Source organism: Schistocerca nitens, chromosome 10 (assembly GCF_023898315.1).
Source record: "Schistocerca nitens isolate TAMUIC-IGC-003100 chromosome 10, iqSchNite1.1, whole genome shotgun sequence".
In the NCBI taxonomy this organism is placed as follows: domain Eukaryota; kingdom Metazoa; phylum Arthropoda; class Insecta; order Orthoptera; family Acrididae; genus Schistocerca; species Schistocerca nitens.
In genome coordinates, this window is record NC_064623.1 from 66,333,231 (window position 1) to 66,361,126 (window position 27,896).

A 27,896-nucleotide genomic window follows, 5' to 3' on the forward strand; every position below is an offset into this window, starting at 1 on the left:
AACGGGTCGAGATGACAGGAGACGTAGGGGTCGAATCTGCTGGGGCCCCGTGCACCAATCTGCTCACTGCGGCAAGTCCAGTTGTTATAACAGGATATATGGGCGATGTGTCGGCGTCCGTAGGAGGAGGAGGCGAGTAGAGTTGCTCCCACAGATGATGGTCATCCGGTTCCTGCATGGGCACATCTCCTGGTGGCGTCCGTTCTTGTGCTGGCACCGAGATGATTGTGAGAGGGCTGCATTGTGAGTAATGAGAGATGCCAAGATCCCGAGCATCAGGTAGAGCCGAAGGTGGTGTAGCGGCATTCGGAACAGGCGTTGCCGGCACACGAGGCCGAAGCTGGTCCGAATGACGCACTGCAACACCCGTGTCCATCTGGATTTCATACAGGCGCCGGCCACGGTGTCATAAGATGCGGCCAGGACTCCATTTTCGCTGCCTGCCTATCCCCGTACCCATACAAGGTTGCCGGCGGTGAACCGGCCAAGCGAAGGCACCCGCGGTCGTGAGGTAGAAGGCCGCAGAAGATGAAGTAGTGTGCGGGGCTGTTGGCCATGTAAGAGCTCAGCCGGGCTGTGGTCGCCCATGGGGGTGAAATGGTAAGAAGCCAGAAATTGGAGAAGCGCATCATCACCAGCAGAAGAGGTCAGGAGTTTCCTCATCTGAGACTTAAATGTGCGGACCAGTCGTTCAGCCTCACCATTTGACTGTGGATGGAACGGCGGGGCCGTGACGTGCATGACGCCGTGACGGGCACAAAAATCTGCAAATTCGGAAGAGGCAAATTGCGGACCATTATCAGTAACAAGAGTAGATGGAAGGCCTTCCAAAGAGAAAATGCAACCTAGAGCATTTGTGGTTGCCACGGTGGTAGGCGATGTGCAACGGACAATGAAAGGAAAGTCAGAGTAGGCGTCAGTTATGTGTAGCCAATAAGCACCTAATAAAGGTCCCGCGAAGTCGGCATGAATACGCTCCCAGGGCTTCTCAGGCGAAGGCCACGGTGACAAAGATGACTTCGGGGCGGCGGCCAGTGACGCACAAGGGCCGCAGGCAGCGACCATGTGTGCGATTTCAGAGTCAATGCCGGGCCAGTACACATCATGGCGCGCCAGAGATTTTGTGCGAGAGACACCCCAGTGCCATTGGTGAAGGAGGCGCAAGACCGAAGCACGCAAAGACGCAGGTACCACCACACGCGGCGAAGCATTTTCGGTGGAAAGGAGGATAACACCATCCCTAGCCGTGAGGCGGTAATGCAAAGCATAATAGTTCTGCAACGGATCAGAAGTCTTAGCGGACGGACGATCTGGCCAACCCTTCTGAATACAGCATAAAATCCGGGAGAGGGTAGGGTCAGAACACGTAGTAGCCGGTGATGGGGAACCCATCCACAATCCGCTGCTCGGCAACATCCAGGTGGAAACACAAAAGTTCATCCCTATCGAATGCCAGCTCAGGACCCATGGGAAGGCGACAGTGCATCAACATTCACATGTTGATCCGTCGGCCGGAAATGAATCTCATAATTGAAACGAGACAAGTAAAGAGCCCAACGCAGGAGGCGATGTGCAGCTTTGTCGGGAAACGACGTTGATGGATGAAACAAGGAAACAAGTGGTTTGTGATCCGTAGCAAGATGAAATTTGGATCCATAGAGAAAAACACCAAACTTATGAAGAGCATAAATAATGGCCAAAGCTTATTTTTCAATTTGAGAATACTTTTGTTGGGCATCCTTGAGCGTTTTGGAGGCATAAGCAATGGGTCATTCAGAGCCGTCAGAAAAACAGTGCGCAAGGACTGCACCGGAACCCGTATTGAGAGGGGTCCGTGGCAAGAACAAGATGTTGGTCAGGTCGATAAGTAGCCAGGCACAGGGCCTGTTTCAGCATAGACTTCAATTTATGGAAAGCCGCATCTCATGACGCGGACCAGTGAAAAGGCACGTTTTTATGCAACAGGCGATGCAACGACTGAGCCACTGAAGCAGCAGACGGTAAAAACCTGTGATAGTATGCTATTTTCCCCAAGAAGGCCTGCAGCTCCTTAACAGATGTAGGATGAGGAAGGGCATCGATCGCAGCGACAGTTTGCTGAAGCGGACGAATACCATCCCGAGAGATTTGAAACCCCAAATACGTGATAGATACCTGAAAAAAATTTGATTTCTGAAGGATGCACTTAAGACTGGCAGTCTGTAAGACATGAAAAAGTTGGCGGAGATTCTGAAGATGTTCTTCAGTGGTGGAGCCAGTGACAACAATGTCGTCCATGTAATTTATACACCCAGGGACAGGGAGCAATAATTGTTCCAAGAAGCGCTGAAAGGGAGCAGGGGCGCTGGCAACCCCAAATGTCAATCGTTGGTATTGATAGAGGCCGAAAGGCATGTTAAGTAACAGGAACAGCCGGGAAGCAGCGTCGAGAGGAAGTTGATGATAAGCTTCTGACATGTCAAGTTTAGAAAAATACTGGCCTCCAGCTAGTTTAGTGAACAATTCTTCAGGTCTGGGCATAGGGTAAGTGTCGATGAGGCATTGAGCATTTACAGTGGCTTTGAAATCGCCACAGAGACGAATATCACCTTTAGGCTTAGCAACGACAATGACAGGAGAGGACCACTCACTTGAAGAGACAGGAAGCAAGACCCCAGCAGTGAGACGATCCAGCTCCCGTTTGACCCGATGGCGAAGGGCCACAGGAATGGGCCGAGCCCGAAAAAACTTAGGCCGAGCAGTGGGTTTGAGTGTGATATGAGCTTCAAAATCATTTGCACGGCCTAACCCAGGAGAAAAAAGGGACGAAAATGTCGTCGACAAGGAATCCAATTGAGCATAAGGAATGGCATCAGAGACGATATTGACAAAGTCATCTATGGAGAGCCAAAAAACGCAAAAGGCATCGAAACCAAAAAGATTCTTTGTGTTACTATGGTCGACCAGAAATATGGGAACAGTGCGAACGACGGATTTGTAAGATACCTCAGCATCAAATTGTCCCAAGAGAGAAATCTTCTGTTTATTGTACGTCTGTAATTGCCTAGTGACAGGTGATAGGGTTGGAGAACCCAATGGAAGATACGTCTGAGAATTGATGATAGTGGCAGCAGAACCAGTATCCATCTGCATGCGAACATCTTGACCAAGTATTTGGACAGTGAGGAATAACTTCCCTGAAAGGGAAGAAGTACAATTGACAGACAACACAGAATCAGTGTCATGTTCATGAACACCATGTATGCGGTCAGATTTGCAAACGGATCACACATGACCCTTCTTTTTGCAATTTTGACACACGGCCCAACGTTGGGGACAATCCTCCCATGAATGTTTCGTAAAACACCACGGACATGAAGGAAGTTACCGGGGGTTTTGCTGCAGTTTCTTAGAGGTTTGTTTACGGTTAGGCCGAGGCTGCACTTGGGAACGTACTGCGGCCACGCCGGCCGGCGGGGACACGCCGCACGCGTCGTCAACAGCGCACAGAGGTTTTATTTCCCCGCCGTCACCCCACACCTCTATTTGCGCTCCAGCGGCGCGAGAAATTTCAAACGACTGCGCGATGGATAGGACTTCATCTAGAGTCGGATTTGCCAACTGAAGGGCACGTTGCCTAACTTCTTTGTCAGGCACCAACTGGATAATAGCATCCCGTACCATGGAATCGGTGTAGGATTCTTTGTGAACTTCAGTAACAAATTGACACTTTCTACTGAGGCCGTGAAGTTCAGCAGCCCAAGTGCGATAAGATTGATGCGGTTGTTTTTGACAGTGATAAAAGGCAACACGAGAGGCTACCACATGCGTATGCTTTTGAAAATATATGGACAGAAGTGAGCACATGTCAACAAAGGACAAAGATGCAGGATCTTTGAAAGGAGCCAATTGCGACAACAACCAATACATTTGAGGTGAAATCCATGAAAGGAACAGAGACTTACATGTTTGTTAGTCCATGACATGAAATGCCAAGAAGTGCTGTCGAAGACGTTTTTCATAATCAGACCAGTCTTCCGCCATCTCGTCGTAAGGAGGAAAAGGAGGTATAGACAACGACGAGAAACGCCCCGCATTTGATGCCACATCAAAATCGCGAATTGCCAATGTGAGAAGCGTTTGCTGTTCAATGAGACCTTGCAATAGTTGCTCTAAAGTAGCCATGGAAACCTGTGAGTCAACGATGAAGAGGAAAAATCCCATCCTCGTCGCCAATTGTTATAACGTCAAGTTGAACTCGTATATTTCAAAAACGACACAACACGTGTAAGTCACAGAGAAAGTAGACAAGGTAAGACGTGTACACAGTAACAGTCAAATCAGCACTGAGTCCAAGTCTAGCGGCCGCTGGCTGTCTGGCCGCTTAGGTGGCGTGGCTGCTGCATGGCTGGCAGACAGCGCCGCATGTATAGGATGTGCATAACTGTGCGGTGGCACTTTGAAAGATCGGCGAGTCACAACAGAAGGCTTCAAATGCTCTCTTCCAATTCTGTGCAGAGGTCAACAGCCCATTGAGGCAAGCAAATTGAAGTATGTTCTTTCTTGTTTCCAGTGCATATCGGAAGTTCATCATGCTTATGATGAGGGATTAACAGCAGCCGTTAAATCCAAAGCAAATGACGAGAGTAGTCAAAGTGAAATTTAAATACCAGTATTAGTGTTTTCAGGTCTTAAATGTAGTAAATTTTATGTCATTGTATTGTCTTGTTAATATGTTGCCTTAAATTATTAGCCACCAATTTTTTAATGTCAAGTTTTTCTCTGGAAAAAGGACATTTTTAATACCACGAATAATCTGTTATGTATGTCTTACAACCGTGAACGACATAGTATCTACCATATAATTTGTGTCAGTGTCTCATGCATTGTTCCTTTCTTCTAATTAAAAAAATTATTTCTGTTTTGTAGCTTTACAAATGGATTCTTTAATGTGCAAATATTTAATTGAAAATATAATGAAACAGTGGAATAGTGTAAATGTACAATTATATTTTGTTGTAAAACTTCACGTCTAACAACTCCAAAACACTAAAATATCACTTGCCACATTTTACACATGAGCCCCTCATTTGGGGAATTGAAAGATTGTGTCAGCAAAAGAATTAGACCTGTTGTTTGTTTATTTTCTGTTGCAGCACCACCAATAATTTGGGATTTGTCCTTCGAACTGGATGTAATCGATGAAATGAAAAAAAGGGTTTTGCATAAAAGGCAGACCTTATCTTTGAACTTTTGCCAAGTTCTGAAATGATTAATAAAATAACATCTTTACACCTTGAGCTGTTCAAAACTGTTCAGTTTCAAACATTGGTGTGTCCTCAGTGTAAGTGCCTACTGTACACTGACTTGTCCTTTACTGGAATGTGGAACATGGTGTGACATTTTAACAGCAAGCTGCCTCAACAGAAGCTCGACCCAAAGAAGAGTACTGATGTCATGCCCCACACTGTCAGCCTCCGAGGTCACTCGATCTGCACAGCTACTGTAGTGAATATGGTAACATCGAATGTGCCCCCAAAAGCATGTAATGTGTTAGACTGTCATCCTGTGTAAGGAATGAGGAACACTCATGGAAAGAAGGAAATCTTAAATCCTGAACCAGGATGTATACGCCTCGAGAAATTCGGGAATTTTTTCATCCTGGAAAAAACCAGGAATTTTTTAGAATTCCACAAATTTTCCATTGTTTTAGATTTCATGTAATTATGACTGGTAAGAATTAATATTCTAAAACAGAATTTTACTTTAGCCCACTATTGCAGATTAATACTGCAGCAGTAAAATGTACACAAGAGAATAACACCAGAATGAAACTTTAATTGCAAAGAAAATGCACCATTTACAACAATAAAACACAAGTGGCTGCTGACACCAAAATGTGTCAAAAGCTTTATGACAAAGATTGTGCAATACTTCGTAACAACAAACTGCAATCGATGAGTGTGACATTACAACTGTCTACATGTCTAACAGGACGTGGGAAAATATTGCAAATTGAGATTTGAGAAGTGTTATTTTCAAAGTAAATTTCGTTTTTTTGCAAGATGAATTATTTTAATTCTGAGAATGTGTGATAAATTTCTTGAATCATGTACCGTTGTACTCTCATTCAAAACTTATCACTGAGGACCCACAGGACCTGCTACATAGAAAAATTTTGGACTCAGAAGTCCAGCCATTTACGACATTCATTAAAATTTTTCTGCCATTGTAAAAAAAGCCTCTAGGTTACTTTTTCATGTTTATATTAGTTGTTTCATAGATTACAAATTATGCAATAACTTTGCAAAAAGTGTAATCATCCTTTAAAAAGAGTTTCAAAATGAGTTATCAAGCAGTTTCACTTGTAACTGGCTTTTCTATGGGAAAATTGAATCGCTCGATGAAACATCAGCCAGATAACCCACAAAATATTTGGTCGAAAGCACTGAATTTTTAATCGTGCTTGCCAGAAGTATTCAGCTGCTGCAATTTAAGCTGTATACTTAGGATCTTGCTTAATCACACCCTCGGAAAGCAATCTTGAGTTCGGTGTTTCATAAACTACAGTGCTGTATTTGATGGAATTCATGTGTATACCTCTGCAATGCAAAAATATGCTGTATAAATGTCGCCACACAACAAAGATCTTTCCAAAACAATTATTTTATTGCTGGCTTTTGTGTCCTAAAGTACCAAGAAATTCTATACCAGCCCGTCACCACTAAAAGGACTGGTAAGTTTTATAGCTCCAAGGGAAAAGTATATTGTCACATAACAAGGAAAAAATGCACTTTCATCAGGAATATAGTGTTCTTGCATGTGGGGGGGGGGGGGGGAAGTGTATTTTCATCTGAGAGAAAGTGTATTTTTAACTGGGAACTTTTTTTTTCCCTTGTGTGCACATACACCCTGTAAAAATAACTGTAAGAAGTGTCCGGAGGTTGTTCATATATGACGTGTAGGATATACCCTTGTAAAATTGAATGGTTCTTTTGTAGTGAAAAACTTTACAGTTAAAGTTCACCCCAGGTTTGTGTCTCCGTATGTGTGGAAGGTACAGTACTGTGAATGTCTGCTCTGTGCACAGGTGCAGGTGTGGGCAGGCGGGCTGGCGGGCCTGCACTACGCTCTGGGCACGTTCGTGCAGCTGCTGCGGCTCGCGGGTCCCGAGGGGCAGCTGCCGCCAGTGTTGGTGCGTGACCGCCCCGCTGTGGCACACCGCGGCGTGCTGCTGGACGTCTCGCCGCAGGGTCGTGTGCCCGCACTCGTGAGTCTCACCTCTGCTTCTGCTCTCGGGAATGTCTGTAGTCTCCTTCATTCGCTTTACAGGGTGATCTGATTTCAAAACTCCATGGTGATTGATAAAGACATACTACAAACATGGGTTAAGTTGTGAAATACAAAAGCTTTAACCGTGCTGTTACTAGGGACAGGAAAAACTCATTTTATTGTTTGCCCAAATTCAGTGTTATTTTTTGGCAAATTTGGTTTATTTATTTATTTATTGCCAGATTCAGATTTTTTCCAGATTTGTTGCTATTTTTGCCAGTTTCGGTTGTTTTTCACCAAAATTTGGTGTATTTTTTTTCCAAATTCGGTGTTTTTACAAATTTGGTGTAGTTTTGCCAGTTTGGTGTAGTTTTGCCAGTTTGGTGTGGTTTTTGCTGATTAATTTTTTTTGGCAGTTGTGTATTGCATTTATCAATTTGCTGTTTTCTATAAAGTTTGGTGTTTTTTTTTTGCACAATTTGGTGTTGTTTTTTGCACAATTTGGTGTTTTTTTTTTTTTTTTTTATATTTATATCTCCCCACCCCCCTGCCTCCAATGTTTTCTGCCTGATTCAGTGCTATGTTTGTCATCACAAAGAAGTTCGTTATGCAGTAACTGTCATTTTAAGGTTATACATGAACCTCAGCCTTCAGGAGACTGCAAGTCAAAATGCAGTTTTAGCTATCAATAACTGTCAGTTACGAATAGTAGTGAACTGATATCCTCAGATTTAAAATATTTATTTACGGCAAAATTACAAATTTTGCAACATCTCACAGAAACGCTGCTAATTTCACATTATTTCTTGTGTTATCATTTCTACGACATTTGCTTATCCCTAGCTATTGCAAATACTCCACCAGCAGCAGCATGGGCAACATCTAGTTGATAGCTAAATTTGTCATAAACCTTCCACAGTTTATCTGCTTTTACAGAAGTTATTTTGGCTGTTATTCTGTTGTTCTTGGAGGTCAACAATGCAGGGCAGTGTCTCCAGGTCCCATGAAATCTATCCAGCATTGAGGCAGAGTCTCATTGAAACACTGATGTACATTGCTGTTTCCTATTTGAAAATGAAGTCGTTGGAGCCCTCCTGAAGTTTGGAGAAAAAGCCAGTTCTGCAGCATATGAAGATAGCTTGTTCCAGTCACTGTGTTTTCTTCAAAATAGACTTTACAAGAAATGGCACAAAAAATGTTCACTTTCAGTGAGTCTCTTTCATGCTCAGTAATGTCATGAGAATTCTGTAGTCCTCATATGTGCACGTTACGTCAGTTTACTTTACCGCCAACATAAAATATTGTTTCAGCACTGGAAGTTAACCGTGGTAAAAATGTATTATCTTCAGTGTCCTCGAACAGAACATTGCTGAAGTCAACATGTTTCCTTTTATCAGCAGTCTGAAGAGCTTGCACTAATTGTAGTCTGTGTAGTTTGTAGACCAAACAACACCGTGACACTCACCAGACAGTCATACGAAGCATTGCTAGTACTCCACTTGCACAGCGAGTAGACTTGGACTCATCTCAAACGTTCGTGGAATTCTTTCCACCATATCAAGAAAATTGTGAGGTTGACCTGGACTCTTACCTTTGCATTAGCAGCCTCTTTCTTCAAATAAGTGATACCCACGACAAATGTTTTGGCTGCAGATAGAGTATTGATAAAACACCCACAAAAAGCGTGCTAGATCGAAATGGCTGACTCTCCCTTTCCAAACTGCAACACACACAACACCTTCTGTTGAGCATATGTCATGTTACTTCTGACTGCAAACTTGGGAGATACGTTGACTGACATCTAATAGCAGTTTTTTGAAACGCAAAGCCAGATACATTCAAACTACACCCATTTCCTGGCTAGCACATGCCATGTTTTGTAATTATTACTGTCCAAAATCAAATCATTCTTTTTGTAATCGACTGTACTTCTGCAACTCAGAAACTTACCATAAAAGATATGTTAAAGATAATAAAACTTAAGTTTGTAGCATTTGTAGATTTAGAGGAAACTTCCAACAATGTCAGCTGCAATAAACTAGAGATTCTGAAGGTATTGGGAATAAAACATGGGGAGGTAAAGGCTACCTACAGCTTACACAGAAATCAAACTGCGGTTATATAAGTATTCAGTGGCATGAAAAGAAAGCCAGTCAAGAAGGGAGTCAGGCAAGGTTGTAGGTTATCTGTGATGTTGTTCGTTTTGTATGTCAAATGAGCTGTAAAGGAATTGCGGAAAGATTTAAAAAGGGGATTAAATTTTGAGGAGTAGAAATAATAATTGAGTTTGTGTGGCCATCCTCTTCTGTGTATTTTGTAAATAAAAACCGCCTTCTCTTGCTGCACTATAATTTATTTCTCCCAGATGTCTTTCGCCCCCCCCCCTTTTTTTTTTTTTTAACTCTAAGGCATCTTCAGCGGTATCATACTTTTAGATTATCAGTCAGTTCACATCAGGTTTTTTTGTAAATATGTAATTACTTACAGTTTGTTGGTTTCTGCGTTTCCTCTCATCTGGTCCAGAAGTTGCACTGTTACTGCTTTGCCACCAGTTATAGGTATTTGTTCGAAACCTGTGCTTTTAAATATCTGTAAGTAATTACTTAATATAATAGAGGGAAACATTCCACGTGGGAAAAATATATCTAAAAACAAAGATGATGTGACTTACCGAACGAAAGCGCTGGCAGGTCGATAGACACACAAACAAACACAAACACACACACAAAATTCAAGCTTTCGCAACAAACTGTTGCCTCATCAGGAAAGAGGGAAGGAGAGGGAAAGACGAAAGGATGTGGGTTTTAAGGGAGAGGGTAAGGAGTCATTCCAATCCCGGGAGCGGAAAGACTTACCTTAGGGGGAAAAAAGGACGGGTATACACTCGCACACACACACATATCCATCCACACATATACACACCCAAGCAGATATACACTCGTGCACACACACACACATATCCATCCACACATATACACACCCAAGCAGACATCTGCTTGTGAGATGTCTGCTTGGGTGTGTATATGTGTGGATGGATATGTGTGTGTGTGCAAGTGTATACCCGTCCTTTTTTCCCCCTAAGGTAAGTCTTTCCGCTCCCGGGATTGGAATGACTCCTTACCCTCTCCCTTAAAACCCACATCCTTTCGTCTTTCCCTCTCCTTCCCTCTTTCCTGATGAGGCAACAGTTTGTTGCGAAAGCTTGAATTTTGTGTGTGTGTTTGTGTTTGTTTGTGTGTCTATCGACCTGCCAGCGCTTTCGTTCAGTAAGTCACATCATCTTTGTTTTTAGATATAAGTAATTACTTATTTACATGAAATTGCAGTGTGAACTGTTTGGTAATCATAACTGTATCGTACGTCCTATTGAAGATGCCTTACAGTTAAAAAAAGGACAGTGCAGCAAGAAAAGGTGGTTTTCATTTACAAAACAAATAACTTTGAGGGTTGCCGATGGTACTATAAAAGACTACAAAGGAGTTGGGAGGTAATTTGAATGCAGTGGGCAGTGATTCAAAAAGGACAAATGTTGATAGAGCTAAAAGGAGCATAATGGAAATTATTTTAATTAAATCGGATTATGCCGAAGAAATCATATTAGGGCATTGAGACACTGGGAGTAGTAGATGAGTTTTTCTATTTGGACAATGGGCTAACTAAGATGGTGAAATAAGAAGAAAGTAAAGTGCAATGTTGCATTGGCAAGAAAAGTATTTTTGAAAAATTGAAATTTGTTTACTTCGAATATAATTTAAATATTTAGTAAATCTTTTCCTGTAGCTATTTATCTACAGTGTAGCCTTGTATGGAGGTGAAACATGAACAGTAAAGCCATTGGCACGCGGGAGAGTTAGCTGACATAGACGTAGCGCTCTAGGAGTTTTGTGATGTCCGTTCCTGCTTGCTTTTTTTTTTTTTTTTTTTTTTTTTTTTTTTTTTTTTTTTTTTTTTTTTTTCAAGGGATCATTTTGACTTGTGAGCACAAAATACATTCTGCGATATGTTGCCAACGTGCCGCGTAAAGTAGAAGGAGTAGGAAGTGAAATGTGCCCCGTGTTGCAAGCACAAAGTGAGAAGCTATATTTATTTGTCATGTTTAGTAGAAGCCCATATTCAGTATGTTTTGTGTTATACATTACATCTTATCGATATACGATGTTTCTAAAAACCCCCTCCCAGCATATTGGATGTCTTAAACAGATCATTATTTGTACAATTTGTTGTAATAAAATGGTGGGAAAAGTCATATTGATGGATGAAGTATTTTCGTATTTACTTATTTTTGCTTTACATATCTCTCTCTCTCTCTCTCTCTCTCTCTCTCTCTCTCTCCTTTCTTTCTTTCTTTCTTTCTTCCTTTCTTTTTTTTCCCGTTTTAAGGTAGCGACCCATTGAAGGTTGATAAAAATGTGATTAAAGCCTTTAGAAGACATGTAACATAAAATATGAGGTCACTAAAAGCTGAGTTTCAGCATAGTGTAGTTGGTTGAGGTGTCACGATACGGAACTGAGGATGGATTGGGAGAGGGTTCTTGTCTCGCTGTAAACGCTCTTCTTGAAAATTGACAGTTTTGTGAAACAAAGGAGGAAATAACATTAAATTCTATTAACTTACAAAACTTTTGTTGTATTTGAACACGTTTGCAAGAAAAGTTCTCGTACATGTATGGATACTGTATACATATATTTATGTTGCTTTTAAGTAAACGTAACATTCAAAGGCAAAAATCTTGTTCTTCATAAACCCTTACTTGATTCAAAACATAAATAATTTTTTTTATTTTTTTACGAGAAACTAATAATTTATGAAGTGGGTTGCAAACGAAAAATTTGATTGCTCATGTTGGAGTGCTGTAGAAACTTTGTTACCAGCTTTTAATCAGCTTCAGAACAAGATAACGACATTTACTTGAGACAAGAAGGAAAATTAATCCACAATTAAATGTCTAACAAATGGAATAAATCCTATTAAACTGACTTTAATTGTTGTTGTGAGAATAGATTACAGCAGAAAGATCCATTGTGGAGACAGTATGAAGTTTGATAATTGGACTGAATTGTGATCGCAATCTTTTATTTGGAAAGTTGGAGGGGGGAAATTGACCCAGTATGGCTGAGAACTGTGATGAGTGGGGGAAGGGGAGTGTTGCACAGGCAGAAATTTTGTTTTGCAGCCAGCCATGGGAATGTATACTGCATACTTTGGCTTTTTGTGAACATCTGCAATTTTTAAACTGCAGTTTACTGGAATCCATTTGTGCCTGGAATTGAATTGACTTTAAAATTGGAGAAGTACTGAGCAGTAGCACACGTGTCAGCAGGAGGCACAAAATTAGACCGGTGCCAATGGCATACTTACATGCTTTGTGCAGGAATTTTGATGATGCACACCATGTGGTATGATGAGACCAATTGGGGGGGGGGGGGGGTCAGCTGCTGACACTACACAACCAATGAGAGAGCGGCCAGCGGCCGGCAAATGATATGTTTGGAAGCAAGAGGCATTGTAACATTGTCACATCAGTAAAGAGGCAAACTCTTCTATGTTCTCAGAAAAAAACTACTGTGTTCTCAGGTCACACAGTAATCACAGCCACAGATATTGCAACATATTCAGAATAAACAGCGAAATGCTTGTGACGATGGAGGAGTAACTTTCACAGCTGTTCTGTTAGGATGGTGACGATGATGTTTAAAAAATAGTGATACCACAGACAACAGGCTAAATAAAAAAAAGGGCAGTCAAGATCAAAATTGATGCAAGCAATTTCTTTTTGTTTAGTTTATTTCTTCTTGAATTATCAAAATGTAGACATTCAATGAATGATATAAACTTAAAATAGGTGTAATGTTAACTTTGTAAACTGATCCCTTGCATCAATAAAAGTTTATGATTTTGATTGGCCTCCATCTTACACTCTGGTAACTATGGTGAACACGTGAATGAAAGCCTTCTATGAAGAGGATTACGTTGCAACTGATGCACAGATGCCGAAGCTGTCATATCATTTGTGTTGCATTATGTTTCATAAAGTGTTGTTTTCACCCAGTCTGCCTCTTGCGTATATAATGTTTCTTCCTCTCAAGACTACTTCTCATGAGCAAGTTCAATCAATTGTGGGTAAAGCCAGCAAATTTGCACATCAGTTTATAACTGCAATCTCTATCTTGATGTATTTTTATTGGTGATGTGTAAAAAAATACAGTCCTCTTTCTTTTATTAATATGAATATATTTTTTCACACAGGTTGCTCAGTTAAGCTAACTGAACTTTTTCCAGTGCCTCTCAAGAGGCTGAGAACAGTTAAGAAATTTCAAAAGCTAATTCGGAAACTATATATCTAAGGCATCACACAGTTCTCTCTATATATTTCTTTTGTGTGCGCAGTAGATGCAACAGCGGCTAGTTTATACTACAGTAAAACCCCATTGTTATATTCCTGTGTTATACATTTTCCTGGTTTTTACATTCATTTTTGTCTATCCCAACAGAAGTCCTATTCTCTCAGTGTGATGGTTTCTTGTCATTAACAATTCTGTGTTGCAACATTCAGTGCATTTTAAGTTTTCCTTGATGTTATCATGACCTTTAACATTGATTTTTATACAGATTTCGGTAAAAAGTGCATCGTATTCCTGCTCAGTCAGCCTTGGAACAAATCAGAAAATGGAGACTATGTGCAATGTTATTGATTGTGTAACGAAGCGTTAGCACAGTAAGCAAGATTTTTGTTGTCAGCGTGTTGGGTCACTGGTGCCTGTATTATAGGGTGCAGTATTTGGAAGGGTAGAAAAATATGCCGAGTCACTGCTTTAATGATAATCATGATCTGATGATAGTGACTGTAGTAGCAACCTTCTTTCTGGTCACTATATTGTATTACAGCAGCTTTAATTTATTTTTACAGTCATTTACACAAATAAACACCACTTTTGAAGACAGCTGTCTCTATAATGGGCTTTCACAGGTCGTCGTCGTCCGCATTTTCTCTGCCCGGGGACTGGGTGTTTGTGTTGTCCTCATCATTTCATGATCATCATCATCATTCATGACGGTGGCCAGATTGGATTGGGTAAATTGGACTGTGTAAAAATTGGGACTTTGTACGGGTGCTGATGACCATGCAGTTGCGTGCTCCACAAACCAAACATCATCACAAATAGACGTTACTTCAATGTGAAATATGCTGATCCGTACTAGACATGTAGTCTTAGGTTGGTACGATTTGATGTCAGACGTAAACCTCTCCCCTCGAAATGGTCCACAACATAAAGACAGTTTCCACCCTTTTTCTCACCCTGGGCATCCCTGAGCTGAGTGACCACCTTGTGAACAACAATCTGTAGATTTTGTGCCCATTGTTCTCTGTTTATGAAGACTGCCAATTTTAGTGTTTTGACCGATATTATGTTTCCTTTTTTTTATTGTAATTTTGTAATGATTATCAATAATAAGTCTCACAGTAGAACACAAACATGAAAGACTTTCGTTTCCATGTTTTGTTTACATCATCGGACACGATTGGAACGAAGGGGAAATCCGTGTGCGTGTTTGCACATGTCAGCATTTGGCAACTGCCTTTGTGACTGACGTTTTGTGTAGTGTGGAGAGACAAGTAGAACTAATTGCTGTTAGAAAGAAACAAAACAATTAATTGTTCAGATTTTTAAGCAGGCAAAAATTAATTTTCGCTTGTTGTATCCTATGCTTTCTTATAATTTACACTTCCCTGCATTTTACGTTTTTTTAGATTAATCTGCTGAAAGGTGTAAAAATGAGTTTTACCATACTTTTATTTGTGAATATCTTTACTCAGGTGGTGGTACAATATCTACAGGGTAGGTAATGTGTGTGAAGTTGTCGTTCTTTGTGTCACGAAGATGTTTGTCTGTTCCAGAACTCGCTGTTCCTCATGGTTAACCTGTGGTCTTCCATGAAAGTGAACTACCTACACTTATACACCCGGCTGGTCCCCAGCAGTGAGTGGCAGCTCTGCTACAGCAGGAGGTATGGACTGTTTCACCTCTCTCTCTCTCTCTCTCTCTCTCTCTCTCTCTCTCTTTTCTGTCCCACACAAGCCATCAGGTGATGTTTCTTTCAGGTTTCCTTTCATTTATGTCTACCGGTTTCGGTACTGTACGGCAGCTTGTTTTAAACAGTAGTTTTACTGACAACACGACTCGTGCACGTGATGTGATTTATATGTATTTGACGATGCTGGTGCTGATTCCGCATTTAACATTTGATGATGCCACTATGGCTGCCGTACACTAGGACTTTGTTTTTATGAGACAGATCTGATGATGGTCATTAAAGACCGAAACCGGTAATCTGTTAAACAGAAAAGATTGTGACTATAGACGTAAATTAAAGGAAACTTATTACATATACGGGTCACTGTGTTTTTTTGCGACGATGTCGCAGCTTGTGAAAGATGTTTCTCGTTTTGTGGAGAAATTTTGAATTTTATTTATCTGGTGTTCAGGTTAAAGGAACCCAGACAAAAACTGCACGAGTGTGTTTCATTTTGTGCCCAATGTCAACAGGAAGAGCCACCTTTGTTCTCATTATAGACAAAATTTTGTGAAAATTGTGCATTCCCGACTGACAGAGTGACTGTGATTGAGTGTGATATTCTGTTTGAAGGTATTTATTGGCAGTGATAGCAAATTGCTGAGAATAATAGGCGTGTTTCAGTGAGTCTCAAAAGACGTCTCAAAATGTATATGAAACTCATTGTACCTGTACTTACGAGAAATGGGATGTTAATAATTCTCTGGAAATTGGCTGCATATGAGAAGCCCTGAAAGTGAGATAATAGTTTAATGATAGTTAAATAAACTCTACATACAGGGGTCAGACAAGGAGGTGGTCTCTCACCACTTCTATTCAACATATTCCTGGACAAAATTATCAAGCAGTAGGAAGAAAAAGTAAAAGGAATTCAGTTAGGAAGAACACGTGCAAACAAGACAATCATAAAATGCCTGGCATTTGCAGATGACTTGGCAATGCTCAGCAACAACAGAGAAAAAGCACAAGAAGACGTGGAATATTTACATGAAATCTCTGCTAAAACGGGGCTGCAGATATCATACAAGAAAACACAGTATATGGAAAGGAAGAACAACAATACCGAAGTCGTGCACACAAAATACGGATTGGTGAACAGAGTGGAAAAATTTAAGTATCTTGGAGAGTAATAAGAAATAGGAGGATCAAACAAGGCAGCCAATGCAGAACGAATAAAAAAACTTCAGAAAGTGTACAAACTCACATGGATGCACTATAATAAAAGAAGTATCTCAAGATAGGTGAAACTCAAGCACTACAATACAGATGTACTAACAGAAGTTTTATGCATCAGAAATGGCCATAATCGGAGCATCAGACATCACAGAGACAGAAAAGATAGAATGTAATATCCTTCGAAAATTTTTTGGCGCAGTGCATAGAGATGGTATATACGTGAAGAGGCCAACAAAAGACATATACAAACATTCAGACAGACTCACAGACATAATTAGAAAACATCAATTAACATTCTTTGGGCACATACACAGAATGCACAACACTGGACTCACAAAGGGGTTTTTTTGATGTGGTCAACAGCTCAATCAAAGAAACCAACTGGTTTTGTGAAATAGAAGAAGACCTAAAACAAGCATGTGAAAGAGAGAAATTCAAAAACAAAATTATTAACATGAAATTTAAAGTGAAAGAAAGAAAGAGACTAGGGAAAATATGAAAACAACTAAGCAAACAAACAAACAGTGCTGCTGTGTATGCTGAACCAGCTTCACAGACTTGTGACAGCTCCATGTTGTTTTATCAGTAGACATACTTGAATCCAGTAAGCTTGAAGTTTTCTGTCAGTAAGGAACATAAAATTGCAGTTTTGGCATAGAGCATCAATTGAGATAAACCAGTAGAAGTTAATGTTTCTTACTTGCTTTACTAGTAAACTGCAACAATATATTGGAAATGTATTTATAATCGCCAGGGAAAAGCAACCTTCTGGTTCTTAGAAGGCACACTTGCAATATGCGCATGTGTATGTTTTGCATGTGGGTACAAAGATTTGTTAAAACTTTTCATTACCATTGTGACATTATCTGTGCAATTTCAGTTCTACAACAGTCAGCCATATTTCAGTTGGATTCAGGACGTTCTGTAAGTGCTGAGATAGGTACTCTCACTATGTCTCTTTGCTTTGTGGTTATTTCGTCTGCTACTAATGAGTGACATCTAGTAAGATTAATGACATTTCAACATTATCCATTACAGCAAGTTTGCTTGTTAAATACATTCATGCAAAACATAGTAGCACATGAGAATGTTGACCACAATAATTGTATTTGCATATTAAGGAATCAGCTCACTTAGCTTGTTTCTGATCAAATCTAGAAGATCATCTCCATGTGGTATGTTGGCTTTGGTTTGTCTAAGAGCATGTTAATTTTTGCTTGGCTTCAAAAATGTGCTGATGTTAGCATCTAGTATGATGCTAATCACAAAAAAAATAGTTTCACATGCGAACTGCGTTTTTAAACTTAAACTTATTCTTCTCTTACTAGCGGTTACTTGGCATATGCACATTTGGTAATAACAGTGCAAATGAACAAAGAACTCGATACATCCACCTTTCACCCCAACACACAATAGAATGGGACCATGTGACTCTTCGTGTAGATACACAAAGAGCTGCAATACACGCAGGTCCAATGATGATAGTGCGATATCTCAATTACCGAAGTGACATTTAGAAAACTTTTCAAAGTATATTTTATATTCTGCTTTTTTGCCACTTCTTTAGATTTAAATGTGAAATAAATAGTATTATTGATAGTGATCATTGGTTCATACAGTCGACATTTAAATATAACGACATCCTGGATTTTCCATTGTTTGACATTTAAATATAAGACTTAAATGAACAAAAGTTTTAATTAACATCTTAATTAAAGGTGTTTTAATGTTTGTACATTCACAGGATGGTTTGTTGCGGTTTAACAGTGATGACAAAGTGAAGAATTAGTATATTTCCAGAAAAATTAATTCTGTAATATAAAGTCCTGTACTATGAATATCGCGCGATCCACGGCTTCAAGTACTGTGTACAACATGTGTAACCGAACCAGCTCTTTTCGTCAAGTTTCTTTACAGTGTGAAGGTACAGAGACCGAGTAGTCTCAGCATTGCTCCACTGGTAGTTTCCACTTGCTCGTCTGGAGCACTCCCTCAGTATCAGTTGCCTGTTGCCATTAGTTTTCTTGGCAGCAGCAGAGGTATCGGACCATTTTATATTTTGGCCAGACTCGGAGTAGTTCCCTAATGTTACATTTTTCGTAGCTAGTGTTTTAACTGGTACCAAAAAGTTTGCCGTAGTTTTGCCACTGTCGAAAATAAATTCACAGCTCTCGCCGTCATTTGAGAATCACCGACGGCTGCGAGGGGTCGGCGAGGTCGCTCCCGCTTCTCCTAGCTGGGTCGTACCAAAAGGATGTCTGTTGTATGATTTACTTCCAGTGAGAAGGTGAGCCATTCCGTAAGACATTGTCTGAAGCGTTACATTGCGGAACTGTCACTGAATGGCAGTTGGTGGATGGCAAGTAGAGAAGAACACGATAGAGTACTCATTTTATGTTAGAAATTGCCCCGAGCAGAGGTTCTCACAGCTGCCCTTTGAGATTCTAAAAGTGTCACTGCACGATTTTGTTTGGGATAGGGTGACTGCAAATGCAGCCTTCAGCAGCTGCTAATCATGGGAAGTGATGCTGCCAGCATGTCTGCCTTGTGCCGTGAGGCACTGCAGCCTCGGCGACAACAGGCTGCCGTATCCACAGGTCCAGTTGTATAAAGCAGTTGATGTTAGATTGCTGTAAAACTATTTGCTCAGGAAGTGTCAAAGTCGCAAATCACTGTCATATAAATGTTAATCACACACAATTTACAGACCAAATCAAATTTAGGTGCAGTGGACAGTTCACAACCTAGTGACAATACAAATTGACAGAGTTCATTTTGCACAAATGCGAATTGAAGAGAACTAAATAATAAAAATATTGTTAGTAACTCTCCCACATTGCTGGACTTTGGAATAATTTTTTATGTGTAGCATTTGGTAAAGAAAATTGTCAGTGGTGGAAGTAACGAGTGCAGGTAACAATTGTTCCTGTAAGAGTTGTTGAAGGCAACTTGTAATTAGTGTGAATAAACTTAAGGGTTTCTCATAGAGACTTCGCAGCAGAATGTGAGAGGGAATTTGGGTCTATGTGATGTGGACAGTAAGTATATGGAGCTCAACAGCAAGCAGTTATGGCTGAACATATCTTACAAAAATGCTCTTGAGGCTGAAGTAGCAGTAAAATACACAATTTGTATTCAGTTATGTGCATGCCAGTGTTCACAGGAGGAAGATTATTTAACCACCAGACACGGTTGTTCTGCATAAACTGATATGACAACTGCAGGTTTGCACCCATCGGTGCAGTAAGCATACGTAGGTCAATCGGCAGTTTCTTTATCTACCAATAAGCTCAGTGGGTACACGCTGAATTGCAGAATCAAAGGTCCGAGTTCAATTGGTGGTTGTTGTTATTGTTCCTTTTCATTTACTTCATCTTTGGCACAGTTTTTTAATGTGAAAAATGCCAAGTTGTACCACAGTTCGCAGTCCACATTAAGCTGTAGGTTCACCTATAACTAGCTGGTAAGTCAGTTCTTTCGTCGGAGCAAGACTTCAGGATACTACCCTCAGAAGGACTGTGCGTAGTAAAACATTGTAGTGTTCAAAACAACCTTCAGGAAACTCTTCTGGTGTGACTTCTTTAGAAATTCCTAGATTTCCACAATAACCATTATTGTCTTCTCCAGGAAACCAATCGCCTCAAAAAGTTGTGGAATCACACAGATGACCGAGCGAGGTGGTGCAGTGGTTAGCACACTGGACTCGCATTCGGGAGGACGACGGTTCAATCCCGTCTCCAGCCATCCTGATTTAGGTTTTCCGTGATTTCCCTAAATCGCTTCAGGCAAATGCCGGGGTGGTTCCTTTGAAAGGGCACGGCCGATTTCCTTCCCAATCCTTTCCTAACCCGAGCATGAGCTCCGTCTCTAATGACCTCGTTGTCGACGGGACGTTAAACACTAACCACCACCACCATCACACAGATGTAGTACAGCAGTGCCGCTGCGACTGGAGACTGTGCAGAATCGAGCTGTTGTGCGGAGCTATTCTGATTTATTAATTCGCTATTAAAAAAGAAAAAATTAGATAATCTGCAATCTGTACTTAATGTTGATATTACTTCTCCACATAATGGCCACCTGAGTTCAAACATTGGTTCTAGTGTGACACTAGGTTGTTTATCCCTTTGTGAAAGAGTGTTGCCGTGTGGTACTTCGACCAATTGTTGACAATGTGACTGAGCTCATCATCACTCATGAAGTGCTGAGTAGCCACTCGGGCGTTTATCTTGGGGGAAAGGATGAAAGTCACTTAGAGCTGAGTCCAGACTATAGGAAGGATATTGAAAAATCTTCCAACCTTAAGTTCACAGCTTTGCCTTTGTTTGACTTGCTATATAGGTTAACACATTATATGGATGTGAAAAACTGATCAGTTAGAACTGATACCAGTTCTGAATAACTGGTATTTTTCAGCATTCGTTTGGTTTCCGTTATAACAAGTACTCTTCAGTTTTACTGATAACCGTGTGTAAAAACTGAAGTATCAGTTTGCAATACCATAGGTGCTAAAATTTTTGGTTTTAGATAGAAGTTTTTTTAAAAAAAATGAAATTGATAGGATGTTCTCTGGCTTCTGACTGATTTCTATCATCTTTGAATGATATTGTTTCTAATGAAAGGAATTAACTTGCATATCAAAACATTATGGCACGAGTATTTATGAACAGCTTGAAAAATAAATATTAGCCATTGGATTAATTTATTATTGAAATTTCAACTATTGTGACGTTACTGTTCATGGTAAACATTGCATTTTGTCCACTGTCTAAAGTGTTCATTCAGATCTTTTAGAGGAGTATTTTTGGTTTTGCCAACAAAAGATTATTTGTTTTCAAATTGCAGTCAAAAAAAGTAAAAATATATATTTGACTAAAAATGGCTTTTTCATTTGAAATAATAAAAAAAATAAAATAAATAATGCTACAAATTTTACACAAAAGGCTATAATTTGCCGACCATTTCTATGCAGTAATAAAAGAGAAAGGAAATTATGGCAATAGTAATATAGAGGATGATCAATGAGTAATGCAACACACTTTTTTTTTCTCAGCTAATTTGAGTTAAAAAATGTGGAATTTGTTGTGGCCATCATGGAATATTCCTGCTTCAGCTCCTGTAGTCCTGTAGTTTCAAGAAGTTTTAATAGATGGAAGCGCTATAAGTAGCCTTCAAAACAGCATTTCTAGCAGAGGTGCTTTCCAAGCAGAGATCTTTTGTCGAGTTTCATTTGGCAAAAAACCAGAGCATCACAGATATTCATAAGCTCTTGCAGAAGGTCTGCAGAGAGCTGGCAGTGAACAGAAGCACAGTGAGTCATTGGGTGAGGCGTCTGTCATCTTGCAACAAGATCATGCAAACCTGTCTGCTTTCCCACGTGTCTATGAGCCACACACAGCTGTGACTGCAGTGTTGGAATGTCACACTCATCGCTGAGGTAATCGACAGATCACAGTCAGACAACTCACTGCACAACTATATGTCTCTATTGGTAGTGGTGACACTCTCATCCAGCAGTTTGGGTACTCAAAGGTGTGTGCCCACTGGATTTCTTGCAGCCTAACAGAAGATGATAAAGATTGATGAAATACCATCTGTACAGAATTTCTCACACATTACAAGGTGTGTGTGACATTTGGGAGGGGGGGGGGGGGGGAGAGGGAAAAAAAACTATTATCACAGGTGACAAAACACCGGTTTGCCACTTCAAACCAGAAACAAAACAGCATTCCATGGAGTGGTGCCACACCGCTGTTCCTCTGCAGAGAAACTTCAAAGCCGCACCCTCAGACAGTCAAGCCGGGGTGACAGTCTTCTGGGACTCCAAAGAAGTTATTCTGTTTGGTGTCCTCCCCCATGGTTCTGTGATCAACTCTTAAGTGTGTTGCGCTACCCTCATGGAGTTAAAGAAACAACTTGAGTGTGGTTGTTGCAGCAAAATTGCAAATGAACTTTTCCTTCTCCTTGACAACACACAATTATGCACACTTAGGAGCAGCTCACAAAACATCATTGGACTGTTCTTCTTCCTCCACCCTACAGCCCGGATATTGCACTTTCCAACTTCAATCTGTTTGGCCAAGTGAAGGCTGCGATATGTGGATGATGGGGTGGCTCTTGATGCAGCAAGTTGTCGACTCTGACATCACTCAGTAAAGTGGTACCAAGTGGGTATACGGGCTCTCCCAGTAAGGTGGTATAAGGCCATCACATAAAAAGGAGATTATGTTGGAAAATAGGGTTTTGTAGCCAAAAGAGTCAGTAATAATATGGCATATTGGAATCCTGAATAAAGCTAACCTGCTTTCAGGAAAAAAATTTGCTGCACTACTTATTTCTATGCCCCTCGTATTAAAAACTTAGCAGTTCATTCAGAGTTTATAATAGAAATAGAAAAAAGATATTCTGCTGCCTGTGTCCACATAATATGCCTTTATCGCCTTCCAGCCTTTCGAAAAGGACAATTTAACATGATAAATAGATTTCTCGAAGCTTAGTTTTCACCTTTTAGCACAGACCATTTGTAATCCCCAAAAAGTGGTACAATCCTGGATTACAACATGATTTTTAACAGTGATACAAAAAATTAGAATCAGCAGAGAATAGTGGTGAATTTTTTGTAATTTCAAACACTCACTGCTTTTCAAGAAAAGCAGCAATGGCGGATGGACTGTTTTCTTTTATTTACCTATTTTATTAGATATATTGAGCCTGTGTATCTCGAAACATGTAATGTACAAAAAGTTACTGGGAGTTGTAGAATTTTTCAACCTTTGTGCGATGTCTACATGTATTATTGCAAATAACCCCAACAAAAATTGTTATTTCAGCAACTGGTAATTTTGAGTGGTTTTAGCAGCCAACTGGAGATGGACAAAATCCGTGTAAATGGAAACCTGTTGCTTCAGTGATAACCACCGTCCCTAGTGAGTTATCCTAAAGGAGACCGATTCATCCGGTAATCACCCTGCACTATTTGTTTTGGACTGACCTTCGGAGCTTTGTAAAAGTCCACCAACCTGTGATCTCTCAGCATTCTCACGTCTTACTCTCGTGAAATGTGTTGTCAAAATTCCTGTGCAACTCGTTATAAACTGCAACTGTCTCTTTGAGGTTTGACGGTGTCTCCTCGAATTTTTTTGGGAGAATGAGAGTGCGTCTACTGTTTGGACTGTTCCTCAGTTTAAGAGATCACATACTGTACCCATATCTCATTGCCAGTCGCAGTTCTCTACAGAAATTCATCCCGCTCTTCAAGATAGTACTTAGGGAATGTAAAGTTGAACTAACTCTTTCAGTTTTGTGGACGTCGGTTAGATACCTATGTACTGACTGTGCACAAAACTTATGATAAATTAACCTTTTTGTGGCAGAGTTAAAAGATTGTTGTCCTAGGAGTCTGAGGAACAGCTTAAAAAAAAAAAATGTTCACATGTGGCTGATGACATTGTGCGTGAGATACATCAGTTTACATCTTCCTTGACCTCTTTCATGTATGACCAGCCTCAAATTGTCTGCTCCACTACCTTGTGACACCATTATTCATAAGCCCATCCCCATGCACACAATATTCCACTTTCAGGAAGAGAATGGCATGACGTACCTCATGATTGACAGGAGCTACAGTAACACAATCTATTTCAGTCACTTTTTGCTTACATACTGAGGAACAAAACAGAGCTGACTGACACAATGTGACACTTGGTGTCTCCCTCCCCAATTGCAAAGGTGACACTGAGCTGTGAGTATTTATTTAGTTTTAATAGCCCTAGTGTTATACAGGACATGGTGGTGAAGTCCCATACTCCTTGACAGAGCGTAGGGAGACGATGCAGGAGACCCGCACTGCCGTACTAGGCAAGGTCCTAATGGAGGTGGTTTGCCATTGCTTTCCTTCAACCGTAAGGAGGATGAATGATGATCATGAAGATGACACAATAACACCCAGTATCTCGAGGCAAACACCCAGTATCTCGAGGCAGGTGAAAATCCCTGACTCCGCCGGGAATCCAACCCAGGACCCCATGCTCTGGAAGCAAGAACGCTACCGCGAGACCACGAGCTGCGGACATACAGGATATACTCGTATGAATTCTTTGTGTCTATTGCCCACTTCCATTCATTGGTCTGTGTGGCTCTCATATCTATCTTATAATTGTTGACACACATTCTAACTTTCACAGCCTCTTTGATAAATGAGTCCCAGTAGCTTAAAGTGTGGACTGGAATCTGCATCTCTTCAGTTGCGATTTTGTGCTTTCGTGCTGTATTTGACAACAGTAAACTTTAATAGATTCCCATACTTGACAAACTGCCAGCACTCGGTACTGTGTTAGGAGACATTTCAGTTACATTGTCTTACTGGGTTGGTGCCACATTCCCACAGGATGCTGTAAATGGTTGAGACTCTGAGGCCACAAATATCACGGGGTACAAAATGCCTTCTGTTGTGTTAGGCAGCTGGAAAACTGTACTGATTTAAGAGTCATCATTTTCTCCATATTGCTCCACAGCACAAAAGGATATAATGTAATGATATTGACATTTCTCATTAGATTTGAATTTGTGTTTGGTATTTGCTGCAGAGAGCTGACTTCATCTTGTAGGCCCAGCAACCATTTTGTCTTATTAAAGATTAGAGCTTTATCAGCACTTTGTGGTAAAAGCATATTATAAGAATGGAAGTGCGGATGCCACACATTGAGAATTTCAACATCGGACAGAATGGTCATGTTCCCTCTCTGCATTGAAGAAACAATCTGCAGAGAGACCCCGAGCTGCTCACACAGGAGACAGTATCGAGGCTGTGTGAACTGCTTTCATAAAAAGCCCACAGCACTCTGTTTGAAGTCACTCGGAACCTCTACAGGTGCATCGTTTGAATGTTCAACAGATAGAGAAGGTGGATTTGAAGTTTCTGCCATACAAGCTGCAGACCATTCAGCAAAGCAACTTCATCCTAATGATCTGCTAATGCATAGACAATATACCGAACACATGTTAGCAAACGTCCACGGTGACAAAAATTTTTTTAACAACCTGTGGATATTGGACGAAGCTCACTTCCACTTCAATAGCTGTGTCAGTGGACAGAATTTTTGAATATTAGTCCAAGCAAAATCCACCTCAGGTACGTGAGTGTTCATTGCACAGCAGTGAAATTACTGTATGGCATGCAATGTCACAGAGTGACATTATAGGTTCTACTTTTTTGAAGCTGATGATGGATGTACAAGCACTGTAACATCTGTTTGGTATGTTGCCATCGTGGAAATATTTGTTGTGCTTAAACTGCCCCATTTTCCTGCCAATAGTTGGTTTCAATGTGACATAGCAATCTCACATAAATCATGGTATTGCTGGGAACCGTGCAAGAAGTGTTAGGTAACCATGTCATTTCAAGGCACTGTCACATTACATGGCACTCGAGATCAAGTGACAAAGTGACATCGCAGCATGTGATTTTTTTCCTTGTGGGGCCACATTAATATCATGGTTTGCTGTACTCAACCTGCTCCACCGAAGAACTTAAAGCAAGAATGTGAGAGGAAATCTCCAGGATTCATATTGAAATGAGTCGAGTTTCTATTAGGTTGTGGGAATGTGTGCGCTAATGGGAGCTCACCTTTTGAATATTATATTCAAGAAGTAAAATGTTTGTGACATTCAATAATGTCGTACTCTGTACTATACATAGATGTAAATAAATATGTGTAAAGCAACTGTATTCGTCCATCAATCACCATTCCAAAATTTCCTATTCTTGTCAGTCACCCTGTACGTTCTGCCCTCTTTATTAGTGAAACTACATGCTGGAGTTACAGCACTCCCATCTGTTGTTTGGAACATGAGACCTGTGGCTCCCAGTTTCTGTGGTCACAGACCTGAAATATGTCACAGAGAGTTTAATAGTTTCAAATACAGTTTAAGTACTGATGATTAGAAGGGAAATTTTTTGTTCACAGCAACATGGTGTCACTGGACCGATACTGCCAGGACCGCTTCATCACGGTGGTGCCGGTGCTGGACGTGGACAACAGTGCCGTCTACGACGACCTGGCCGACATGTGGCCCAGCTTCCAGGAGATACTCGCCAGCTTCCCCAACCTCAGGTATGAACTCGAGAGTCGTTCTTCTCTCTGTCCTCTGATTTTGTGTGATATTTCTACAGGTGCCCTCCACAGTGCTCGACGGTCCCTACCCCTCAATATGTGAGGTCTCCCTGGTCCCAAGTTTAGTTGTGGTCATTCCTCTACATTTCCTATTTACAATCACATCACCAACAGTCAAGTTGGGAAGCTTTATACTGAGGTGACAAAAGTCATGGGATACCTCCTAATATCGTGTTGGACCTCCTTTTGCCCATTGTAGTGCAGTAACTCAGCATGGCTTGGACTTAGCCAGTCATTTGAAATCCCCTGCAGAAATGTTGAGCCCTTCTGCCTCTGTTGCCGACCACAGTTGCGAAAGCATTGCTGGTGCAGGACGTTTTGCATGAACTGACCCCTGGATTATGTCCCATATATGCTCGAAGGGATTCATGTCGGGCAGTCTTGGTGGCCAAATCATTCGCTCAAATGCTCTAGCATTTTCTTCAGACCAATTGAAATAGTTTTGGCCTGGCGACATGAGATAGTTGTTTTGGAAACATGAATACATGAATGACTGCAAATGGTCTCTGAATAGTTGAACAGCCCACACCATTATGGCATCACCACCAGCTTGCACAGTGCCTTGTTAGCAATTTGGTTCCGTGGCTTTGTAGGGTCTTTGCAACACAAAAACCCAAGCATCAGCTCTTACCAACTGAAATTGGGACTCATCTTACCTGAACATGGTTTTCAACTCGTCTAGGGTCCAACTGATATGGTCACAAGCCCAGGAGAGGCGCTGCAGGTGATGTTGTGCTGTTAGCAGAGGCATTCGTGTCGATCGTCTGCTGTCATAGCCCACAAATGCCATATATCGCCATATTGTCCTAACGGATACATTGGTTGTACATCCCACATTGATTTCTGCGGTTATCTTCTGCTATATTGCAAGTCTGTTATCACTGACAACTGTATGCAAACTCTACTGCTCTCGATCATTAAGCGAATGCCGTCGGCCACTGCATTGTCTGTGGTGGGAGGTAATGCCAGAGATCGGGTATTCTCGTCACACTCTGGACACTGTAGATCACAGAATATTGAATTCCTTAACAATTTCCAAAGTGGGATGTCCTGTGCGTCTAGCTCCAACTACCATTTCGTGTTCCGAGTCTGTTAATTCTCGTTGTGCAACCATAATCCCTTAGGAATCTTTCCACATGAATCAGCTTAGTACAAATGACAGCTCCGCGACTGCGGTGCCATTTCATACCTCGTGTATGCAATTCTACTGCCATCTGTATATG

The 27,896-nt window shown here is 40.9% G+C and overlaps 1 protein-coding gene and 1 non-coding gene across 4 annotated transcripts in view; both read left to right on the top strand.

The window, feature by feature from the left end:
* Window positions 1-27,896, top strand: part of LOC126210265 (uncharacterized) — a 153,194-nt gene that overhangs the window by 63,407 nt on the left and 61,891 nt on the right. For all 3 annotated transcript variants that reach the window (XM_049939458.1, XM_049939459.1, XM_049939460.1), the window contains 3 exons: window positions 7,070-7,249; window positions 15,150-15,259; window positions 26,467-26,613. In XM_049939458.1, the coding sequence (XP_049795415.1) occupies window positions 7,070-7,249; window positions 15,150-15,259; window positions 26,467-26,613 (437 nt within the window). The remainder of the gene's footprint in view (window positions 1-7,069; window positions 7,250-15,149; window positions 15,260-26,466; window positions 26,614-27,896) is intronic.
* Trnaa-cgc (transfer RNA alanine (anticodon CGC)) lies at window positions 20,173-20,245 on the top strand. The gene has a single exon. It is a non-coding gene; the product is annotated as a tRNA-Ala (tRNA).